Genomic DNA, 16,674 nt, shown 5'->3' with positions numbered 1-16,674 from the left:
TCCCCTTTGTCTCCTTCCGTCGCAGATGATTACCACGGTATCAATGGGAACGTTTCGCTCGACCGGCGAAGCGAGATCGTGCAATCGCCGAACCGGTACGAGCTGGCCCTGGGCACGGCGGATAAGTCGAACAACAATTCCCTGTCCCGGGGCGAAACGGGCAGCTACGATCTGGGCAGCGCGGAAGCTCGAGCCAGGAACAACAATGGCCACTTCGGTGGCAGCAACGGGGGTGCGCTGCACACGGTGGACGAGAACATGATCAACAACAACTACCAAAACCAACAGCCCTCAGCCACCAACGGGCAAACGTCGTCCGGTGTCGGTCTGGGCAATGGCAACAGTGGCACGCTGCGCTCGATCGACGAGGAGATGCGCAAGAAGAAGTGGCCGACCGATCGGGCCTACTTCCTCGCGAAGGAGCTGCTCATGACGGAGCGAACGTACAAGAAGGATTTGGACGTTATCAACACGGTAAGGGAGGGGAGGGTTGGAAGGTGTAAGGAGATCGCCTTTGAGTTGGTGGTAATAATATTGATCTCTCTCTCTCTCTCTGCAGTGGTTCCGCGAGGAGCTTACACCGGAAGATTTGGAAAATCTTCAACCTCTGTTTCAGTATTTTGAGTCGATGCTGGAGCATCACAGCGTCTTTCTGCGCGATCTCGAGCATCGGATATTGCTGTGGGAAGGGCGCGGCGGTCACGAAACACATCGAATTGGCGACGTAATGCTGAAGAATATGGTCGTTTTGCCGGTAAGTAGGGACTTCCGCTTAAAGTGTGATACCGCATTCCTAACGGAGCGTTGTCGTTTCCGTCTTCCACCAGATATACGACGAGTACGTGGAGAGTCATCGCGAAATTTTGGAGCGTCTGAACGACCTGTACGACAACGACGACAAGTTCCAGCAAACGTACCGGGAGTTTGAGCTGCAGAAGGTATGCTATCTGCCGATCAGCTACTTCATCCTGAAGCCACTGCACCGGCTGCTGCACTACGAGCTGCTGCTGGAGCTGCTGCTGGCGCACTACGGCGAAGATCACTTCGATCGCACGGATTGCCACGGTACGCTGATGATGCTGACCCGCTCGACCGAGGTGATTAGGCGCGAGCTGACGGCGTCGGAAAACCACAGCCTGCTGTGCGAAATCCAGCGCGACATCGACGGGTACGATGGGCTGGTGCAGCCGGACCGGAAGCTGATCCGGCAGGGCTGCCTACTGAAGCATTCCAAGCGCGGGCTGCAGCAGCGCATGTTCTTCCTGTTCTCCGACGTGCTGCTGTACGCGGTAAAGTCCCCGGTGACGCAGACGTTCAAGGTGCTCGGCCACGTGCCGGTCCGTTCGCTGCTGACGGAGAATGCGGAGCACAACGCGTTTGTGATATTTGGCGGGCAGCGGGCAATCACCGTGAGTGCGGGCACCACGGTCGAGAAGACGCTCTGGCTGGAGGAGCTGGCGAAGGCGGCCAACAGTCTGAAGTACAAACCCCAGACCCAGCTGCCCATCGTGTCGATCAAAACATGCAGTAAGTTAAAGAGCGGTGTCTGTGTGGGTGAGCAGTTTAATGACGAATTTTCTTGCTATTTTTAGCATCGTCTGAGGAAAATCTGGAAGCTTGCGGACTGAGCAGTGGGCTTGTGCCACCGGCCGCAGCCAGGCAGCCATCGCCTCGCAACAACACGGCCCTGCACGTGTGTTGGCATCGTGGCGTCACGATCTGTCTCGACGATCATCTTCGCTCGGGAAGGGTAAGTGTTGTCCGATCCGGAACAGAAACGAATTCGTCCGCATTTTTACTAATCCGAATGAATGATGTTCCCTTTGAAATAGAATCAAATTTCGGGCTACTTGCTGCGAAAGTTTAAAAACAGCTCCGGCTGGCAGAAGCTGTGGGTCGTGCTGACATCGTTCTGTCTGTACTTCTACAAGAGCTACTCGGACGATGCGGCCCTTGCCAGCTTGCCGCTGCTCGGGTACACGGTAGGGCCTCCCGGCATTCAGGATGCGGTGCAGAAGGAGTACGTCTTTAAGCTTTCGTTCAAAAACCACACCTACTTCTTCCGCGCAGAGAGTGAGCACACGTACAATCGGTAAGGAGCGAAGGAAATTGGCTTATAGGAGTTTAAAGTGTAACTAAATTTGCATTTTTGCTTTTCTCTCTCTTCCAGGTGGATGGAGGTGTTGCGTAGCGCCACTCAAATTCAGGAATCCCGCTCATCGCCCACAATCAACTCGAACAATCTAATCAACAATAACGGTAGCAACGGAAACTAAGTAAACGAAGGCCATCGAAACAAGTAGTAGTGACCGTGAGCAAGGCGGAAAAGCTTCGACGGAGCTGGCGCACGCATTTCCCTCTTGTGTATGTGTCCTCTAAAGCGTTTTTTACATCTGCAACACGCAAAGTGCATCCTTTAAACCGTACAATTGATATGATCAATCGTATTCGTTTACTGTAAGTGTGTGAAAGCTATTTTTATGTAAAACAATCCAAGATACTAGAAAAAATCCACCCTCTCCCCCCTTATCCTTATCTGATCAGACCGTTCCCTCCGTCGTTCCGCTTTTGTATGCGATTTTGCGCATTTTACGGTAAGATTTCATCATTCGTCCCGGTTCATCTCGTGAACAAACTAAAAAAAAGAAAGAACATTGATTTGAAAGTGATGAGCAAATACCGGTGACTGCGGGCAACCGGGTAGAGAGAGAGAGCAGTGAATCAGACCGACAGTGGTATATTTATCTTACAATTTTTACATCAGCTGCATGTAGGAACAATTTTTAAGTGCGTTAACGATAAACATTTAAACGAAGCGTGTGTGCGTAATTAGTACGGGAGAGACAGAGAGAGACAGAGAGAGAATGTGTTATTAGCAAAAAAGGGTGATGCAGAGCAAAGAACTGAGGCGCTTGGACCGGGGGTGAAAAGGCAGAAACAGATTGATTATACACACTAATAAAGCAAAAGTGAGCAATATTTGAACAAAACGCAAAAACGCTGCCAAAGTAGATTCTCCTTTTTTTAGTATTTGTATTTTGTTTTAAATGTACATACAAATTAGACTTAACGTTAGTTAGTTAGTGCGCCAGTCCACCCACTGTGAGCTTCGTCTTACAATCCTCTTTTGACGGGTTTGGGTGCAAAGTGCACCTTGACCGGTTTGCACAGCTCCAGCTCGTTGTTGGGCTTCACCGACAAACAGATCGTTATCTCAACGGTCGATGCTTCGGTCCAGACGCCGTGCGACAGCAGAACCTTCGTCCGCAATCGCCACTGCGATTCGCTTTCGCCCTGCTCCGTCATGACCTTCTTCAGGTCGCGCTTGCGCGGCACGATGATGTGCACGTTCTGGTCCGGATACTTCACCTTCAGGCGCAGGTCTTGCCGCTGGCTTTGCTGCAAATTTTCCAACTCGGCCACAAACGGAACCGCAGCGATCAGCCCCGCCGTCACCTTGATGACGTTCTCCGCGCTGTACGAGTTTTCGGTCGGTTCAATGATTCGTGCTTTGCACATTTTGATCTGCGGGAAGATAGAATAGTGTTAGTGAATCGAAGGCGGAAACACAACCGCGCGCACACTTACATTTGTGTTGATTTGGGGAATAACAACTGGGGCAGCCGTTTGAACGATCGGTAAAATCTCTCGATACACACGGCCCGGCTTCGGATCGCCCACCGAGGCCAGCTTGGTCAAGATGGCGCTCGTAAACGTGTCCGCAATGAGCGGGGTATTTTCCTGCAGGAAGCTACTCGCATCGCTTGCAATGTGCAGCAATAGCTGGCAAGGCCCGAGGGCACTCTGCGACCGGTCCTTCACGATCAGCACCAGATTGAGCGCACTGGCGCGTAGACACATTTGCTTCACCAACAACTGATCATCGATCGTGAGGTTCGAGAAGAGATTCTGCAGCATCAGACACTTTTTGATCAGCTGCAGAAGACACTCCTTGATCGGGGCCTTGATCGAATGGCCCGTGGCTGCCAGCTGCAGCTGCTCCATCTGCAACTGTGCGCCGAAAAACACGGACGTAAAGTTGGCCGTTCCCGAGAAGGCCGGATCGATCTCGGCCAAGCGATCCAAATCATCCTGGGCCGCTTTCAGCAACGCTTGCCGGGCCTGGGGAGCGGAGTAGGCGCGCTGAATGTTGCTAAGCAGCGTTTCCAGGAACTGTCTCGAGCCAGTGGACCCGATCAGATTGAGCTCCTTCGTGTCTCCGCCAACGGCTAGGCGAGGCACAAAGTTGGGCATCGTGTCACGCAGGTACGCGTAGTGTTTGATTGTGGTTTCGGGGAACAAGCTCAACATGGCTGGGAGGTGCTGGGCTGCATTGAACAGCATGATAAGTACGCACACGTACGCGGGATCTTCAACGTCCCGCTCGGCACTATCGAAGAACGGATGGTCCAGCAGTAGCTGTGGCGTGATGGACATGCAAATCTCCGGATGCTTCTGGCCCACGCGCTGCATGCAACCGAACGTCGAGAGACGATCTTCCGGGTACTTTAGCAGCACATCCAGCACTTTCTGCACAACGAGCGTGAGGCACGCCTTGGTGGACACTTTACACGCTCCCAGCATGAGGTGCAGCCCTTCGCGCACCTCTACCGAGTAATCTTCCAGTGAGCTGAGCATCGTCTCGAGCTGATCCTCGCGCAGGATAATGTGCCTCGAGATGGCGGTCAAGCTGTAGATCGCCCGCAGCCGCACCTCCTCGATTTCGTCGTTAAACATGTCGACGAGAAAATCGAGCGACGTGACGGCAAACAGCGGATTCTTGAGCGCCAGTTTGCACATCGAGTTGACCGAAGCCGTACGCACCTCGAGAAATTCATCCTCCAGCCCCTGCACCAGGGCCCCGCACGCCCCGGACGCCATCAGCGACACGGAATCGGCGCTGATGACTTCCTTCGGTGCGTCGTCGGCCCACTTTTTGCCGCTCGACCACTCTCCGCTGGCGAAATGGGCCGCGCTTCGCTCGTGCAGACTTCGCTTCTTGCGCATGTTGCTCATCAGCTTCTTGTCCAGCGTTTGGTGCAGGAACTCGTCGCTCACCATCGTCATGCCCCCGAGCAGCTCTGCCGCGAGCGTGCGAATGTTCATCGAGAGATCGCAAATCGCAGAGCAAACCTTCCCGAACGCGTCATCGATCAGGCGCACCTCCTGTTCGGAGTCTTGCACTTTTATCATCCTGTAAAGGGAATGAAGGGGCATATGAATGACATAGAACAACACATCGAGAAGGTTTTACTCACTCTTCCGGATGCCTCACGCCCAGCTCGAAAACCATGTTTAGTGCCTCCCTCCTAACACACTCATAATCGTCCGTCAGTGAGGCACAAGCCCTCGGATACAGAGACGGTGGCAGCTGCACGCCCCGCTCCCCCAGTGTCAACATCGAACGAAATGCTTGCGCACGGACACGCGCATCCGGCGAATCGGTGTACTTTCCGATCAGCTCGAGACTTTCCTTTTCCGCGTCCGAAACCAGCACGAACACGCCCAACAGCAGGATGGCATGGCGCTGCACATTGTGGCTGGGCGAGAACAGCTTCACCTTGGCGAAAAACACCATCTGATTGATGTACGCCACGGACGGGGTGAACGATTTGCCAATCTTTTCCAGCACTATCAGCCCCTGCGAGATGACTTTGGCCGATTGCTCCACCTTCAGCAGCTTAATGACCTCATCGATCAGCTGCTGCCCATCGATGCCGGTTTCGGTGGCCAGATCGGCAAACAGGGAGAGAATCTTCACCCGCACGGCCGACTCCGGCTCGCGCTGGAAGTGTTCCACCAGCTTGCGGATGGCGTCCGGGAACTCGCTTTCATCGAAGTGCATCGAGTCGGTGATTTTGAGCAGAATCTGCAGCGCATCGTTGCTGGACGCATCTTCGAGCATGTTTACGTAGGACAGGATGGAGGTGAGTGTGCCGCTGGATTTGCAGGCATTGCGACGGATGCGTTTGTAGAGCCGATGGGTTGTAATCTGGGGGACTATCGTGGCCGGTTCCTGGCAGGGGTAATGCAACACTGCAATCAATCGTTCATACATAGGAAGTAATGTTTGTGAACCTTACCGGAAGTGTGTTGATTTCCGAAATTGATCGTTTCACTGCCAGAGCCATGATTATGGGTGAAATATATCCAATTTGTTATTAAACAGAACCATAGAAAGTGGCGGAGCAGTGCCGTTTGTTTATATCTTTGCAGTAGCTAGCAGCGATTTGACAGCGACAGTGTGTTGGTGAACGGTCCAGGTGGTTTGACAGTTTGGAGCAAAGAATATGACCAATCGATTTTTTTCGAATCGAATTCGAATCGAATCGAATCGAATTATCGATTTTTTGAACTGTTTCGTAGGGTAGATTATTGGAAAATGGCAAAAAAAGAATAATTACGATGAAACGTTATATTTTTTCACGCAATTAAACGAATTTCATCGTCAATTATAATGCAGGAAAAGCTACTGTCATTCTCGAGCGCTGTATGGCTTCCATGAGCCAACCTGGCCTATCCCAAACACTCATACGAGATTTCGGATGAGTCACAACAAATCGCATCGGAGCAAAGCAAAAACAACCGAGAAAAAACGGTAGTGATTCAGAAAAGTTGTGCATCCGGAGTTGATATCCTCACAGTTTGTATTAGCCACAGCTAAAACACATCACGTTCCTCAACCATGGAGTGGCTGTTCGGGAAGCGCATGTCGCCGGACGAGATGATGCGGAAGAACCAGCGGGCGCTCAACAAAGCGATGCGCGATCTGGATCGGGAAAAGATGAAAATGGAACAGCAGGAGAAGAAAATCATTGCCGACATTAAGAAGCTGGCGAAGGAAAACCAGATGGACGCGGTGAAGATCATGGCGAAGGATCTCGTCCGGACGCGGCGCTACGTGCGGAAGTTTATGCTGATGAAGGCCAACATCCAGGCGGTATCGCTCAAGATACAGACGCTGAAATCCCAGAACGCGATGGGCGAGGCGATGAAGGGCGTCACGAAGGCGATGACCAACATGAACCGCCAGCTAAACATGCCACAGATCCAGAAGATACTGCACGAGTTCGAGAAGCAGTCGGAGATCATGGACATGAAGGAGGAGATGATCAACGATGCGATGGACGATGCGATGGAGGACGAAGGCGACGAGGAGGAAACCGATGCCATCGTGTCGCAGGTGCTGGACGAGCTGGGCCTACAGCTGAACGACCAGCTGTCCGGACTGCCTCAGGTAAGTGCTCGCCCGAAATGGTTCCACTATCTCCGCGGGTTGCGTTCTAAACCGTGCATGCATTGCATTCTTGCAGGCGTCAGGTTCGTTGGCCGTGTCCGGAGCGAAAGTTCCTCAGGCGGCAGCAGTGGGAGCGGCTGGTGGTTCCGGCGGAGCTGGATCTCCCGTGTCGGACGCAGATGCCGATCTACAGGCACGATTGGACAATCTCAGACGAGAGTAACCGTGTTTTCGGGCTGGCATGAACGATCCTGGGTTACGTCTCAAGTGAGCGCGACGCGCAGTTCGCGCAACGATCACGTAGCGGGTTCGTTAATATACGCTCCTGTATGTTGTAAGTCATTAAGGACGATAATTTTGTTTGAGCTTGTTTTATTTTCCTTTAAATCGTAAGTTGTACTCCCCTTTTGATGCTGCTTTATTTTGTCGCAATCAACGCGAACGTGAATGTATATATGAGAATAAAGTACCGAAAATGGTTCGGCGCGTCCGGCGTCTCAAACCTAGCAAAACCTGTTGCTCTCGTAATTCATTAGCGGTACGTTTCTCATACTGCTGTTTAGATGCAGTTTCTACTTATATTCCCATACAATTTTGCATCGAAACGTGTTCACAAAGTGCTTTATGTGAGTTTGAGGGGTTACTTAAATACTTAAATACTAGAGAAAGAAGACACTCCCACCAAAAGGTTGATTGTGTTGCAATGCAGAACATTTTATTCGTATCCGTTCTCTGAATGATGCTTTACGAATCGCACTCGAGTCGTAACTGGAACCGGAAGTCGCTTTCTCCCCCACCCCCGGTCCAGTTCTGCTCACCAGAACACTCAACTCGCTAGCAAATAAAGTATACAATAGTTTGAACGCGCCAATAAAATATCTCTATCATATAGTGGAACAAAAATAATACACAAACTTTAACATATTTACCTAGGCTGAACGAGAGAGTAAAAATAATGTGTTTCATCTGTATATTTGCGGCTTACGTGCTCTACTACTACTACTAAGTGGTGTTTTGTGTTGTAAATGTAAATATGAAATATGAATGTAGTAAACGCTATTCGCTTAGGTTGTACCGTTGTCTTACAGGACTATGTTAACGATTGTCTATCCTTGCCGCGTTCTCCTGGCCCTGAATCCACCCCCTTGTGCGGCAAGCGCTAGGAGGAGTGGTCAGAGGACGGAAATTTGTTTTAAATAAATTTGAACTAATACGAAACGAAACAATAGCCTTAGATTAGATTGAGCGCGTGTCCGTCCGTCCACACTGCGACGACAGGATGTACGCTAGGCTGTGTATTAGCTAATGGTCCCTAAAATACGCAATCTCTCTCACACACACGTATTTACAGCTGATTGTGGAAGCGTTTTGTTTGTTTGTTTGTTAGTTAGTGTTTGAGCTTTGAGATAACAACTCAACAGAATGCTTACAGGAAAAACACAAAAAAACAGTTTAATCTCTTATAAGACATCACACTTTCAACGGATGAAAAGCGTTGAACATAGCTTTCTTCTATCTTCTATGAATTTGATTCCCTACGAACTAATGGCAAATTTTGCGCTCGATTGCAAATAGCTAGCAGTAATTCGGTTATCTCATCGAATAATCTCATCAAATGAAGATTGAACAACATAACAAAACGGAGAAACAAATCAACAAAACACATAAATCTCAATCCTAGTGGAGCTTCTTCTAACATTACTTCTAACACACAGATAATATCGGTAACAATCTCGTTTTTTGTCTAGTTTTGCCATCTTTTTTGTTAATTGTTATAGACAAACAAATAATTTTAACAAACGATTTTTAACAACCATTTTGCTATTGCTTCCAAAAACACTAAACATTTTGGCTCAACAAACTAAAATTTGGACAGTGAAGGAAAGTTGGGAACTAAAACATAAAACACTTGGGAAAGGAAACTGAGGAAGAAAATGCGGGGAAGGGCGAGGGAAATTGTTCTAAAATAAACAAAACAAAACACGCCGAACGAAACTCGTTGTCCAGACAAATAAGCAATAATTGTCCTAAGAAGAAAAAAACATTCGCTAGCCTTATACATTACAGTATCCTAAGCAACTACCCTTACAAGCCTACTAATTCGCTGCGTACGTAAATACAAAAGTAAGTTTCCCGCCAAACAGAACGGTTTCGGTGCTTACACTATACACTTAACGGCTCCCGCAAACTATCCTTGTACGTGAACAACAAATAGAGAGAGAGAGAGAGAGTGAAAAAAACAACAGTAAGTACTCTGTGGCGGCAGTGACCGTTTCCGGCGGCGTCATTACACTCGGGCTTTACACACTTAAACAAAACTACAAAAAATGGCAAGAATGTCGAATGATAAGAAGAGTATCTCTGCATTTCCGGACTGTCTTCCGGAGTGTCTTCCGCGTTCCGCGGGATGGGAGGGGCTAGGCAGCGTTTATCATCACAGGTAATTTTGAGTTGCAGAGTTCCGAAAACAAAACAAAAATGGCCCCTTCATCTCTCCCCCCAACCTAATAATCCCAATGCGCTATCACATTCCGACGATTGCGTCCGCAAACGCACCCACACACACACTCACACTTGCGTAAATACACATTAAAATAGGAACAAAGTAAAATTTGTTTAGTAGGCGGTGACGGCGACGGCAATGGCGGCCTGAGCTGAGTGTGCGTTCACCTGCTGGCGACAATCGTGGCAGTGTTGGTGTTGTTGTTGTTGGTGGTAGTGGTGGTGAGCAGCATCGGCGGTGATTGTGCCTGTGGGATCACCATCGGTGGCAGCGGTCCGGCCACGCTCACCACGGACAGTGTGACGGGTGTGACGGAAGCGACCGGCATCGATTGTCCTGTGCTCGGGTCGCTGCCCGCGGACGACGACGACGCCAGTGGCGTTGACAGGCGGCTCTGCTTGCTTTGCTTCGTGACCGTGCCGCCGGGCGGGTTCTTCTGCGCCAGGTGCGTCTGGTAGTGTTTGGCCAGGTGGGCCTTCTGGCGGAAGCTTTTGCCGCAGAGCGAGCAGGCGAACGGCTTTTCGCCCGTGTGCGTGCGTATGTGCACGTTGACGGAGTACTTGTCCTTGAAGCCTTTCGAGCAGATCGAGCAGTAGTGCAGGGAGCGCTCCTTGCGCTGCCCGTTGCCGCACTGGGTCGGGCTGGTGGTGGCGGTGTTGGTCGTTGTGCTGGTGGTAGTAGTGGTGGCCAAGGACACGGTGCCGTTCGCACTGCCCGGACTCAGCATCGCACCACCACCACCACCACCGGCAATCGTGTTGAGGTTGCTCATGCTCGTGTTGTTGTTGTTGTTATTGTTGGTGAGACAGGTCAATGTGGAACCATTGTTGTTGTTGGAGTTGGCTGCTCCGGCCGCACTGTTGCTGAGAGATCGCTTGTAGGACTTCTTCGTCCGGGGCGCCTTCGGCTTGGTCGAGGAGGTCGTCGTTACTACGTCCGAGGAGGTGGTCGAAACGGAGGGCTGTCGGTTGAGGGTCGAGCCGGCGGTCCCCGTGGGAGACAGGACGCCCAGCGCGTGATGTTGATGGTTGTTCGCACCCGCCATCAGGGCGTTGGAAGGGACATTGGCACTGCATCCGTTGCCCATCGCGGGCGCTTCCACGATGATCTCCGTGTAGTTGTTGTTGTCCGTGCAGAACTGCTGCACCTCCGTCGCTATCCGTTTCAGCTTTTCGTAGTCCTCCGGGAAGGTGGCATCGAGCGTGAAGAACATGTCGTCCACCACCACTGTTCCGGGGCCACCCGGTCCTCCAGCACCAAGATCCGTTACTTGTCCAGTGGATGCGACCAACTGTTGCTGGTGTTGATGCTGTTGATGTTGCTGCTGCTGCTGCTGCTGCTGGGAGGTGGCCGATTGGTTGGTGGAAGCGGGCGAGTGTAACACCGACTCGTCGTACATGGTGCTGGCCAGCGTGGAGTCGGCATAGGCGGCGAGTGAGTCGTTCGGATCGCCGCCCGAGTACAGCACCCGTCGCAGCTCCTCGTCCTTCATGTGACCGGTGGCGGGTAGCACGGTGATGGTCCCGTTGGGCAGCGGCAGCCCGGTGCCCTTGGTGTAGCCCTTGCCCTGTAGCGCACTGCGCAGCAACGACTCTGCCGTGTCCTGCTGTATCACGTTGTGGTCCGACATCTGCCAGTCGTTGTTGTTGTTGTTCTGGTACGCCAGCACACTGTTGGGGTCAAGCAGCTGGCTCGACAGGACGATGTTGCTGGACGTAACAGGCATCTGCTGCTGCTGATGCTGCTGAGATTGTACTTGTTGCAGTTGAGGTTGTGTGTGGGCGTGGTGGGCCGCATGTTGCTGAACTAGCTGAAGATGTTGATGTTGCTGTTGCTGCTGCTGCTGCTGTTGCTGCTGATGATGAGGATCTTCCTTTGCGTGATGATCCGTCCCGAAGCCACTGTCGTCGTAGGAGAAGCATTCCGTCTTGACGTAGCCCGGGAATCCGCCCAGAATGGTGTCGAGATCGAGATTGGAAGCGGGAGCAGCTGGTTCCGACCCATTCGGGTCCTTCCGTAGTACCCACGGTTCCGGCGCTCCATTTAATACTGTTAGTGTGTAGATCTGTTGTGGATAAAAAGCGAAGCGGTTGTTTGGTTGTAGAGAAGAAGGTTGAGAGTAGCTGGTAGTGTGTTGGAGAAGTGCATGCCTCATACCTGTCCATCTGTATCGGCAACTTGGTTGTTGAGTGCTCCATTGTTGCTGTTGTTAGTGTTGCTGTTGGTGGCATTGTTGCTGGTGCTGTTGCTGGTCGGTGCGCTGGCAGTGTTGCTCTGCTGTATCCAACAATAGCGATTCAGATCCTCAAACATGGCCGGATCCAACCGGTTGGCATCTTTGTCTGGACCCCAGAACTGGTAAGTGGAAACACAAACAAAAAAACAAAATACATAAAACCGTTATTAGTTTGATGGTCAAACGGAGATCTTAATCTGAGAAACATTCCCAAGTAAGGAAACAAAACCATGTCTTGCGATTAGCGATTGTTCGGGAAGGATTGAATTAATTAAAAACGAACGCCACCAGGTCGCTGCAGGTTTGATCACTTATTGATTTATGGCCGTGCGAGATGTACCTTGAACACCTTTATTGCACATATGCCGGATGAGCGATGCATTCGCTGAAACTAAGGGGAATAACGGAAGGATTTTACGACGATTGGTGCTGCAGGTTGTTGCATTGCGAAACGGTCACGATCGAGGCTCGTATAAATATGCTGATGAGTGTGGTGTTCGGAATAAAATAAAAACTAGGGAACATGGACTAACAGGTCGTGAGCATTAGCCAACCTGGAAGATGCCGATGATCGTACACGTGCAAAGTGGTTGCAAAGAGCTTAATTCGGTCGCTGGAAAAAAGCAAGATCGCTTTGCAATTTCAACCACTGCTCTATAAAGCCCGTGCATTATACAATTTGAGCAATATGTAAAATTAAACGTGCTGCTATCTATTTTATTAGGCTTTACCAGGTTCTGACCAGCGATCGTGTGCAACGGAGAGAGTAGCAATTGGCTTGAATGGCTTAAGACAGCTTTAGACCGTTTCGGAACTACCTCCAGACTGGTCGTGGCAGCGGTAAATTACAGACCCACTGGAGCCGTCCAATAACTGGGTGCAATTTTGTACAACCCGCGTGCAAGGCAAGGGGAGGGATATCGCTTTCGAAAGGCTAGAAATTGAGCTTCTTAGTGGGACGCATGGGGTGGGAGTACGAAAATCGGGACTTATCGATCAAGATAGAGGTCGGCTCGAACAGTGGTCTGGCCTTTCGTTGACGGTGAAAATGTATATTAAAAAGATGTTATCGGTGGCTACATTAGGCCTCGGTGGCAGAAGAGACCTCTGTCTTCTGTGCGTGCGTGGAGGAAGTTGAGATAGTAAAAAAAAACTATGTAAATCAAGTTAAAAATAGCAAACGCTAAATCGTTAAACTTTAACGACAATTTATTCGCATTCGCATTCCACACATTGGTGTAGTAGGTGTTTGCGGGAACAAGGTAACATGATGCCTCACTCACTACGAGGGTGGTCGTAACTGGCCGGTGCACGGAGCGGTGCGGGAAGGAAGCGGTGCTTTAACTATCTGCCCGCCGTCGGCAAAGCGCGTTTCCTTCGAAGCTAATGATCGCGCGCACCGGTTTGCACGACGAACCCCGGTTTAGTTTCGCGTTGCTGATTTGCTAATAAATCTTACCATCCCGAGCCTCCACTCCCACTGCCACCCTCGAGGGCACCATGGGCACCAACGCCGAGTGGTCGAGAAACGTCGTTGAAAACGGTCTACGGACTTTCAGTTTCATCCAAAAGTCATTTCGCGCTTCCCGGAGTGGAGTGGCGGGAAAAGGCAGCTCGAAGGGCGAAAAAAGGCCACAGAGAGAGGGGGTAAGGGGGGACCGCTCTCGGCAGACGATTATACGGCGGTACAACAACGCATACTGCGCGTTAATTGATTGACGAATGCGAACGGATCTATTTGGGAACGGGTTTGCGCGGAGCGAGGATGCTCTCTCCTGCCGTGCGGTGCGTCGGCGGTTGATACAAGGCGGCTGATTAGTTGCTGGTGCCGGTCCGCTTGTATGCTGCCAGTTGGACAGTTGGACAAAGAAGTCGTGCACTTGCAGCGCCGCATCGGCTAGTGGCCCTGTGGCCTAATGGCACTAAATCATCATCACTCAAGCGATCTGGGCGGGGGAAGAGACAGGGCGAGAGAGTGAAGGCGAAGACGAGCGTGTAGATAACGTCTCTACGCGAGAGAGAGAAAGAGAGAGGGAGAGAAGATGCTAAGAGCCTGTTAGACCTGTTGCTGGATACTCAGTTCATCGTAAACCAACATCATTAAGGGCAAATAAAGCCAAGGAACCACGGTCGGCACGGTTTTTGCGGCCCAAAGGACTTGGATGCGTGCGTGGGCACGAACCCGGCCATTGCCAGGGCGTCCAGGATTAGGCGTTTGGGTGTACATGGCGACGAACAGGGAGTTGATAGCGGCAGATACAATCGCTAAGAAGCGCCTGTCATACGTTTCGAGGGATACGAAGGGGAAATGTCATGCAGTGCGCTTATCGGCGATCTGCGATCTCCGACCCATATCTTGCTCACCGATCGCACGGATTTGTAACGATCGGTTGACAATCGGTGGCACCGTGCGGCGGTCAAACGGTAAGATGTCTTTACTTCAGTTGAGGCCGGGAGTGACACTACACGGATGGGTCATTAAGTGATGGTGGACATGTTAGGAAGCGTCATTTGAAGATTGTGTGTGTGTGTGTGTGTGTCGTCCAGAGAACGGTGAAATGGAGTCCAGATGGTTGATGGTTGGGTGTATTAACTGTTTGACGTTCGTTTAGGGTTGCCTGGAGCCTTCCAAGTGAAACAAATAGCTCCCTTACACTCACACACTGTTTGTGCCATGCGGGGGGCATGACTTTGGCTTTCAATTGGCAAATAGATCCCCCGCCACACGAGCCCGAACCATGAATCAAAGCACAGCACAGAAATAATTAATTTATTCATTAGCAGACACTCAATCAACTGCGATGCGAGTTTTGCACCGCTCGCGAACGCTTGAGCGTTTTTGATGAAGATGACATAACGCGCAGATGCAATCGGATCGGATGGTTTTCCACCGCTTCTGTCATTTTCCGGCGAATCGATGCGTTCAGTCGTAAAACGGTGCCGGGGCCCTATTAAAGCAAACCGGAGCCGCATAATAATAAAGATCGTTTCTGTTACGAAAAGCATTTGAGCCCCCTTGCGGAGCAGTAGACTGGTCAATAATGTTTCACTGATGAAGAGCCCCCGGGAAAAGGGAGGTGAGGTGAGTTTCGTTTCAAAAATCGATCACACACCAACTGATCTTATCTTGCACTGGCCGCAGATCGCCCCGGGGGCTTCGCTGGACGCACGCGCGCGTACCATGAAAGCGCCTCTGGCTCTGGTGTGCGAGAAGCGTTGGAAAAACCTTGTGCGTTGTGTTTTTTTTGCTATGTTTCGTGATTAAGATTAAAATCGTCGTGCCAAAAGGAGGGGAGCAATTCGGGCATGCAAGACACCACGGGGCTCTGGGCAGAGGAAAAATTGGCCACAGCAACGAACCTCCAAGGCAGACAATTTAATTCCGTCCCGAACGGCGGACGATGACGAATGCCCTGATGAATTTGAATCTGCTCTGTGGCCCACCGAGCTGGAGGGCTGGGGTAGCGAGTGCAGCCCAGGTAGTGAGGAATGGAGCAATAATTAAATTAATTAAACTGTTAACGATCGGCCCGAGCGATGCGGCTCGGTGCGTTCTAAACTACGCGGCCGCCGCGATCGAGACGTCCGATAAAGTTCGAAAAAGGTTCGGACGTGTGGAGCATATTATACAACGCACGCACACGGCTCTAGAACGCATGGCAAGAAGAAGGAAAAAAAAACGCACAGGAGAGCATATTTTATGCTCGCAGGTGTGAACTATGTGCTGCCGTACGTTACAACGCGATCTAGAACTCGAACCCGGAGCGTACTTTTTATACGATCGCTTGTGAACGAAGCTTCGTGTTGTGGGCCACCGTTTCGTGTGCTTCCATCAATCAACGCGTTCGTGCACATTTCGTGACTGCAATCCATCAGGCGGCGTACAGGTTGTGTGCAGCGCAACATCTTCATTGCCTTTACTTTACGAGCCGCCACGATCGTGCTGCCGTGGTGCGGCGGATCGTTGCTGCTGCAAGCTGCCTGGTGGCCAATCCACCCACCGGGCCGCACTCAAACAAATTACATCGCGCGCGCGGCATGTTGGTTGATCGTGTAATGGTCGTCGGTCCGCTCGTTTTTTTTTTTCGTTCATTCCCATTCCCTGAGCCAATTATTATATTAGTGTGTACTATTGGGAAAAGGAACCACAGCCGCAGCCACAGCCGCCTTCCCGGTTACATGTGGGGTAGAAGCGAACTCATCCTCCTTTCACCGGCACAAATCCGCGAATTACACGTGTGTGTGTGTGTGGGTGGGTGGTAGCGGGTGGATGAGGCGTGTGGTGTTATTAAGTTTCGCTTTCGTTACAACGATCGTGTTCGGGGCTGTATACGGTTGGATTGCGCCGGATCGCATGTGTGATGGGAACGAATGTGATGTTTGGTGTGCGCGGGATAGGGTTAGGGAATTTTATTTCACAGCGAAGGAAAGGGATCATTGCCACCGCCCCCATCACCTCCACCACCACCCGGTGCCTTCTAAATCATAATAATTTCTTTATTAACGATTGATCATTAAGCTGTGGTCAAGGGGTTTGTGAGACCGGCAGTAGCAGTAGCCACGGCGTGAAGAAGGCTTTACGACGATGCTTTACCTCTAGGGTCTATGGCAGAGAACCCCCTTTTATGAGGGATGATGATTGCACTCGCAGGCCTTATGAATGCAACATTTTACATTGCCCGAGCGCTCTCGGTGAGT

General features: G+C 51.0%; 4 protein-coding genes across 9 annotated transcripts in view; 2 read left to right on the top strand and 2 right to left on the bottom strand.

The window, feature by feature from the left end:
• The window catches only part of LOC120949716 (FERM, ARHGEF and pleckstrin domain-containing protein 2), a 29,495-nt gene extending 26,643 nt beyond the window's left edge, over positions 1-2,852 (top strand). For 2 of the 3 annotated variants that reach the window (XM_049605425.1, XM_040367192.2), the window contains 6 exons: positions 26-474; positions 560-754; positions 828-1,527; positions 1,593-1,750; positions 1,833-2,092; positions 2,171-2,852. In XM_049605425.1, the coding sequence (XP_049461382.1) occupies positions 26-474; positions 560-754; positions 828-1,527; positions 1,593-1,750; positions 1,833-2,092; positions 2,171-2,276 (1,868 nt within the window). In that variant the 3' untranslated portion in view covers positions 2,277-2,852. Of the gene's footprint in view, positions 1-25; positions 475-559; positions 755-827; positions 1,528-1,592; positions 1,751-1,832; positions 2,093-2,170 lie in introns of those variants that run through there. The other variant, XM_040367194.2, reaches the window with a different exon arrangement.
• A 157-nt stretch (positions 2,853-3,009) lies between these two features.
• LOC120949717 (integrator complex subunit 4) lies at positions 3,010-6,232 on the bottom strand. Its single transcript, XM_040367195.2, has 4 exons — positions 6,084-6,232; positions 5,259-6,016; positions 3,589-5,194; positions 3,010-3,525 (listed from the first exon to the last, which is right to left on the bottom strand). Exons 1-4 carry the CDS (start codon positions 6,129-6,131, stop codon positions 3,115-3,117), a joined length of 2,823 nt encoding a protein of 940 aa, XP_040223129.2. The 5' UTR covers positions 6,132-6,232; the 3' UTR covers positions 3,010-3,114.
• Positions 6,233-6,523: 291 nt separating this feature from the next.
• On the top strand, positions 6,524-7,728 carry LOC120949720 (charged multivesicular body protein 2a). The gene is made up of 2 exons (XM_040367200.2): positions 6,524-7,237; positions 7,314-7,728. Exons 1-2 carry the CDS (start codon positions 6,686-6,688, stop codon positions 7,458-7,460), a joined length of 699 nt encoding a protein of 232 aa, XP_040223134.1. The 5' UTR covers positions 6,524-6,685; the 3' UTR covers positions 7,461-7,728.
• A 1,932-nt stretch (positions 7,729-9,660) lies between these two features.
• Positions 9,661-16,674, bottom strand: part of LOC120949718 (probable WRKY transcription factor protein 1) — a 100,675-nt gene continuing 93,661 nt past the window's right edge. For all 4 annotated transcript variants that reach the window (XM_040367196.2, XM_040367199.2, XM_049606102.1 and 1 more), the window contains 2 exons: positions 11,898-12,095; positions 9,661-11,805 (listed from right to left, as the gene is read on the bottom strand). In XM_040367196.2, coding sequence (XP_040223130.2) covers positions 9,904-11,805; positions 11,898-12,095 — 2,100 coding nt within the window. In that variant the 3' untranslated portion in view covers positions 9,661-9,903. The remainder of the gene's footprint in view (positions 11,806-11,897; positions 12,096-16,674) is intronic.

Source organism: Anopheles coluzzii, chromosome 2 (assembly GCF_943734685.1).
Source record: "Anopheles coluzzii chromosome 2, AcolN3, whole genome shotgun sequence".
Lineage (NCBI taxonomy): Eukaryota > Metazoa > Arthropoda > Insecta > Diptera > Culicidae > Anopheles > Anopheles coluzzii.
This window is presented reverse-complemented; position numbering and strand designations above follow the sequence as displayed.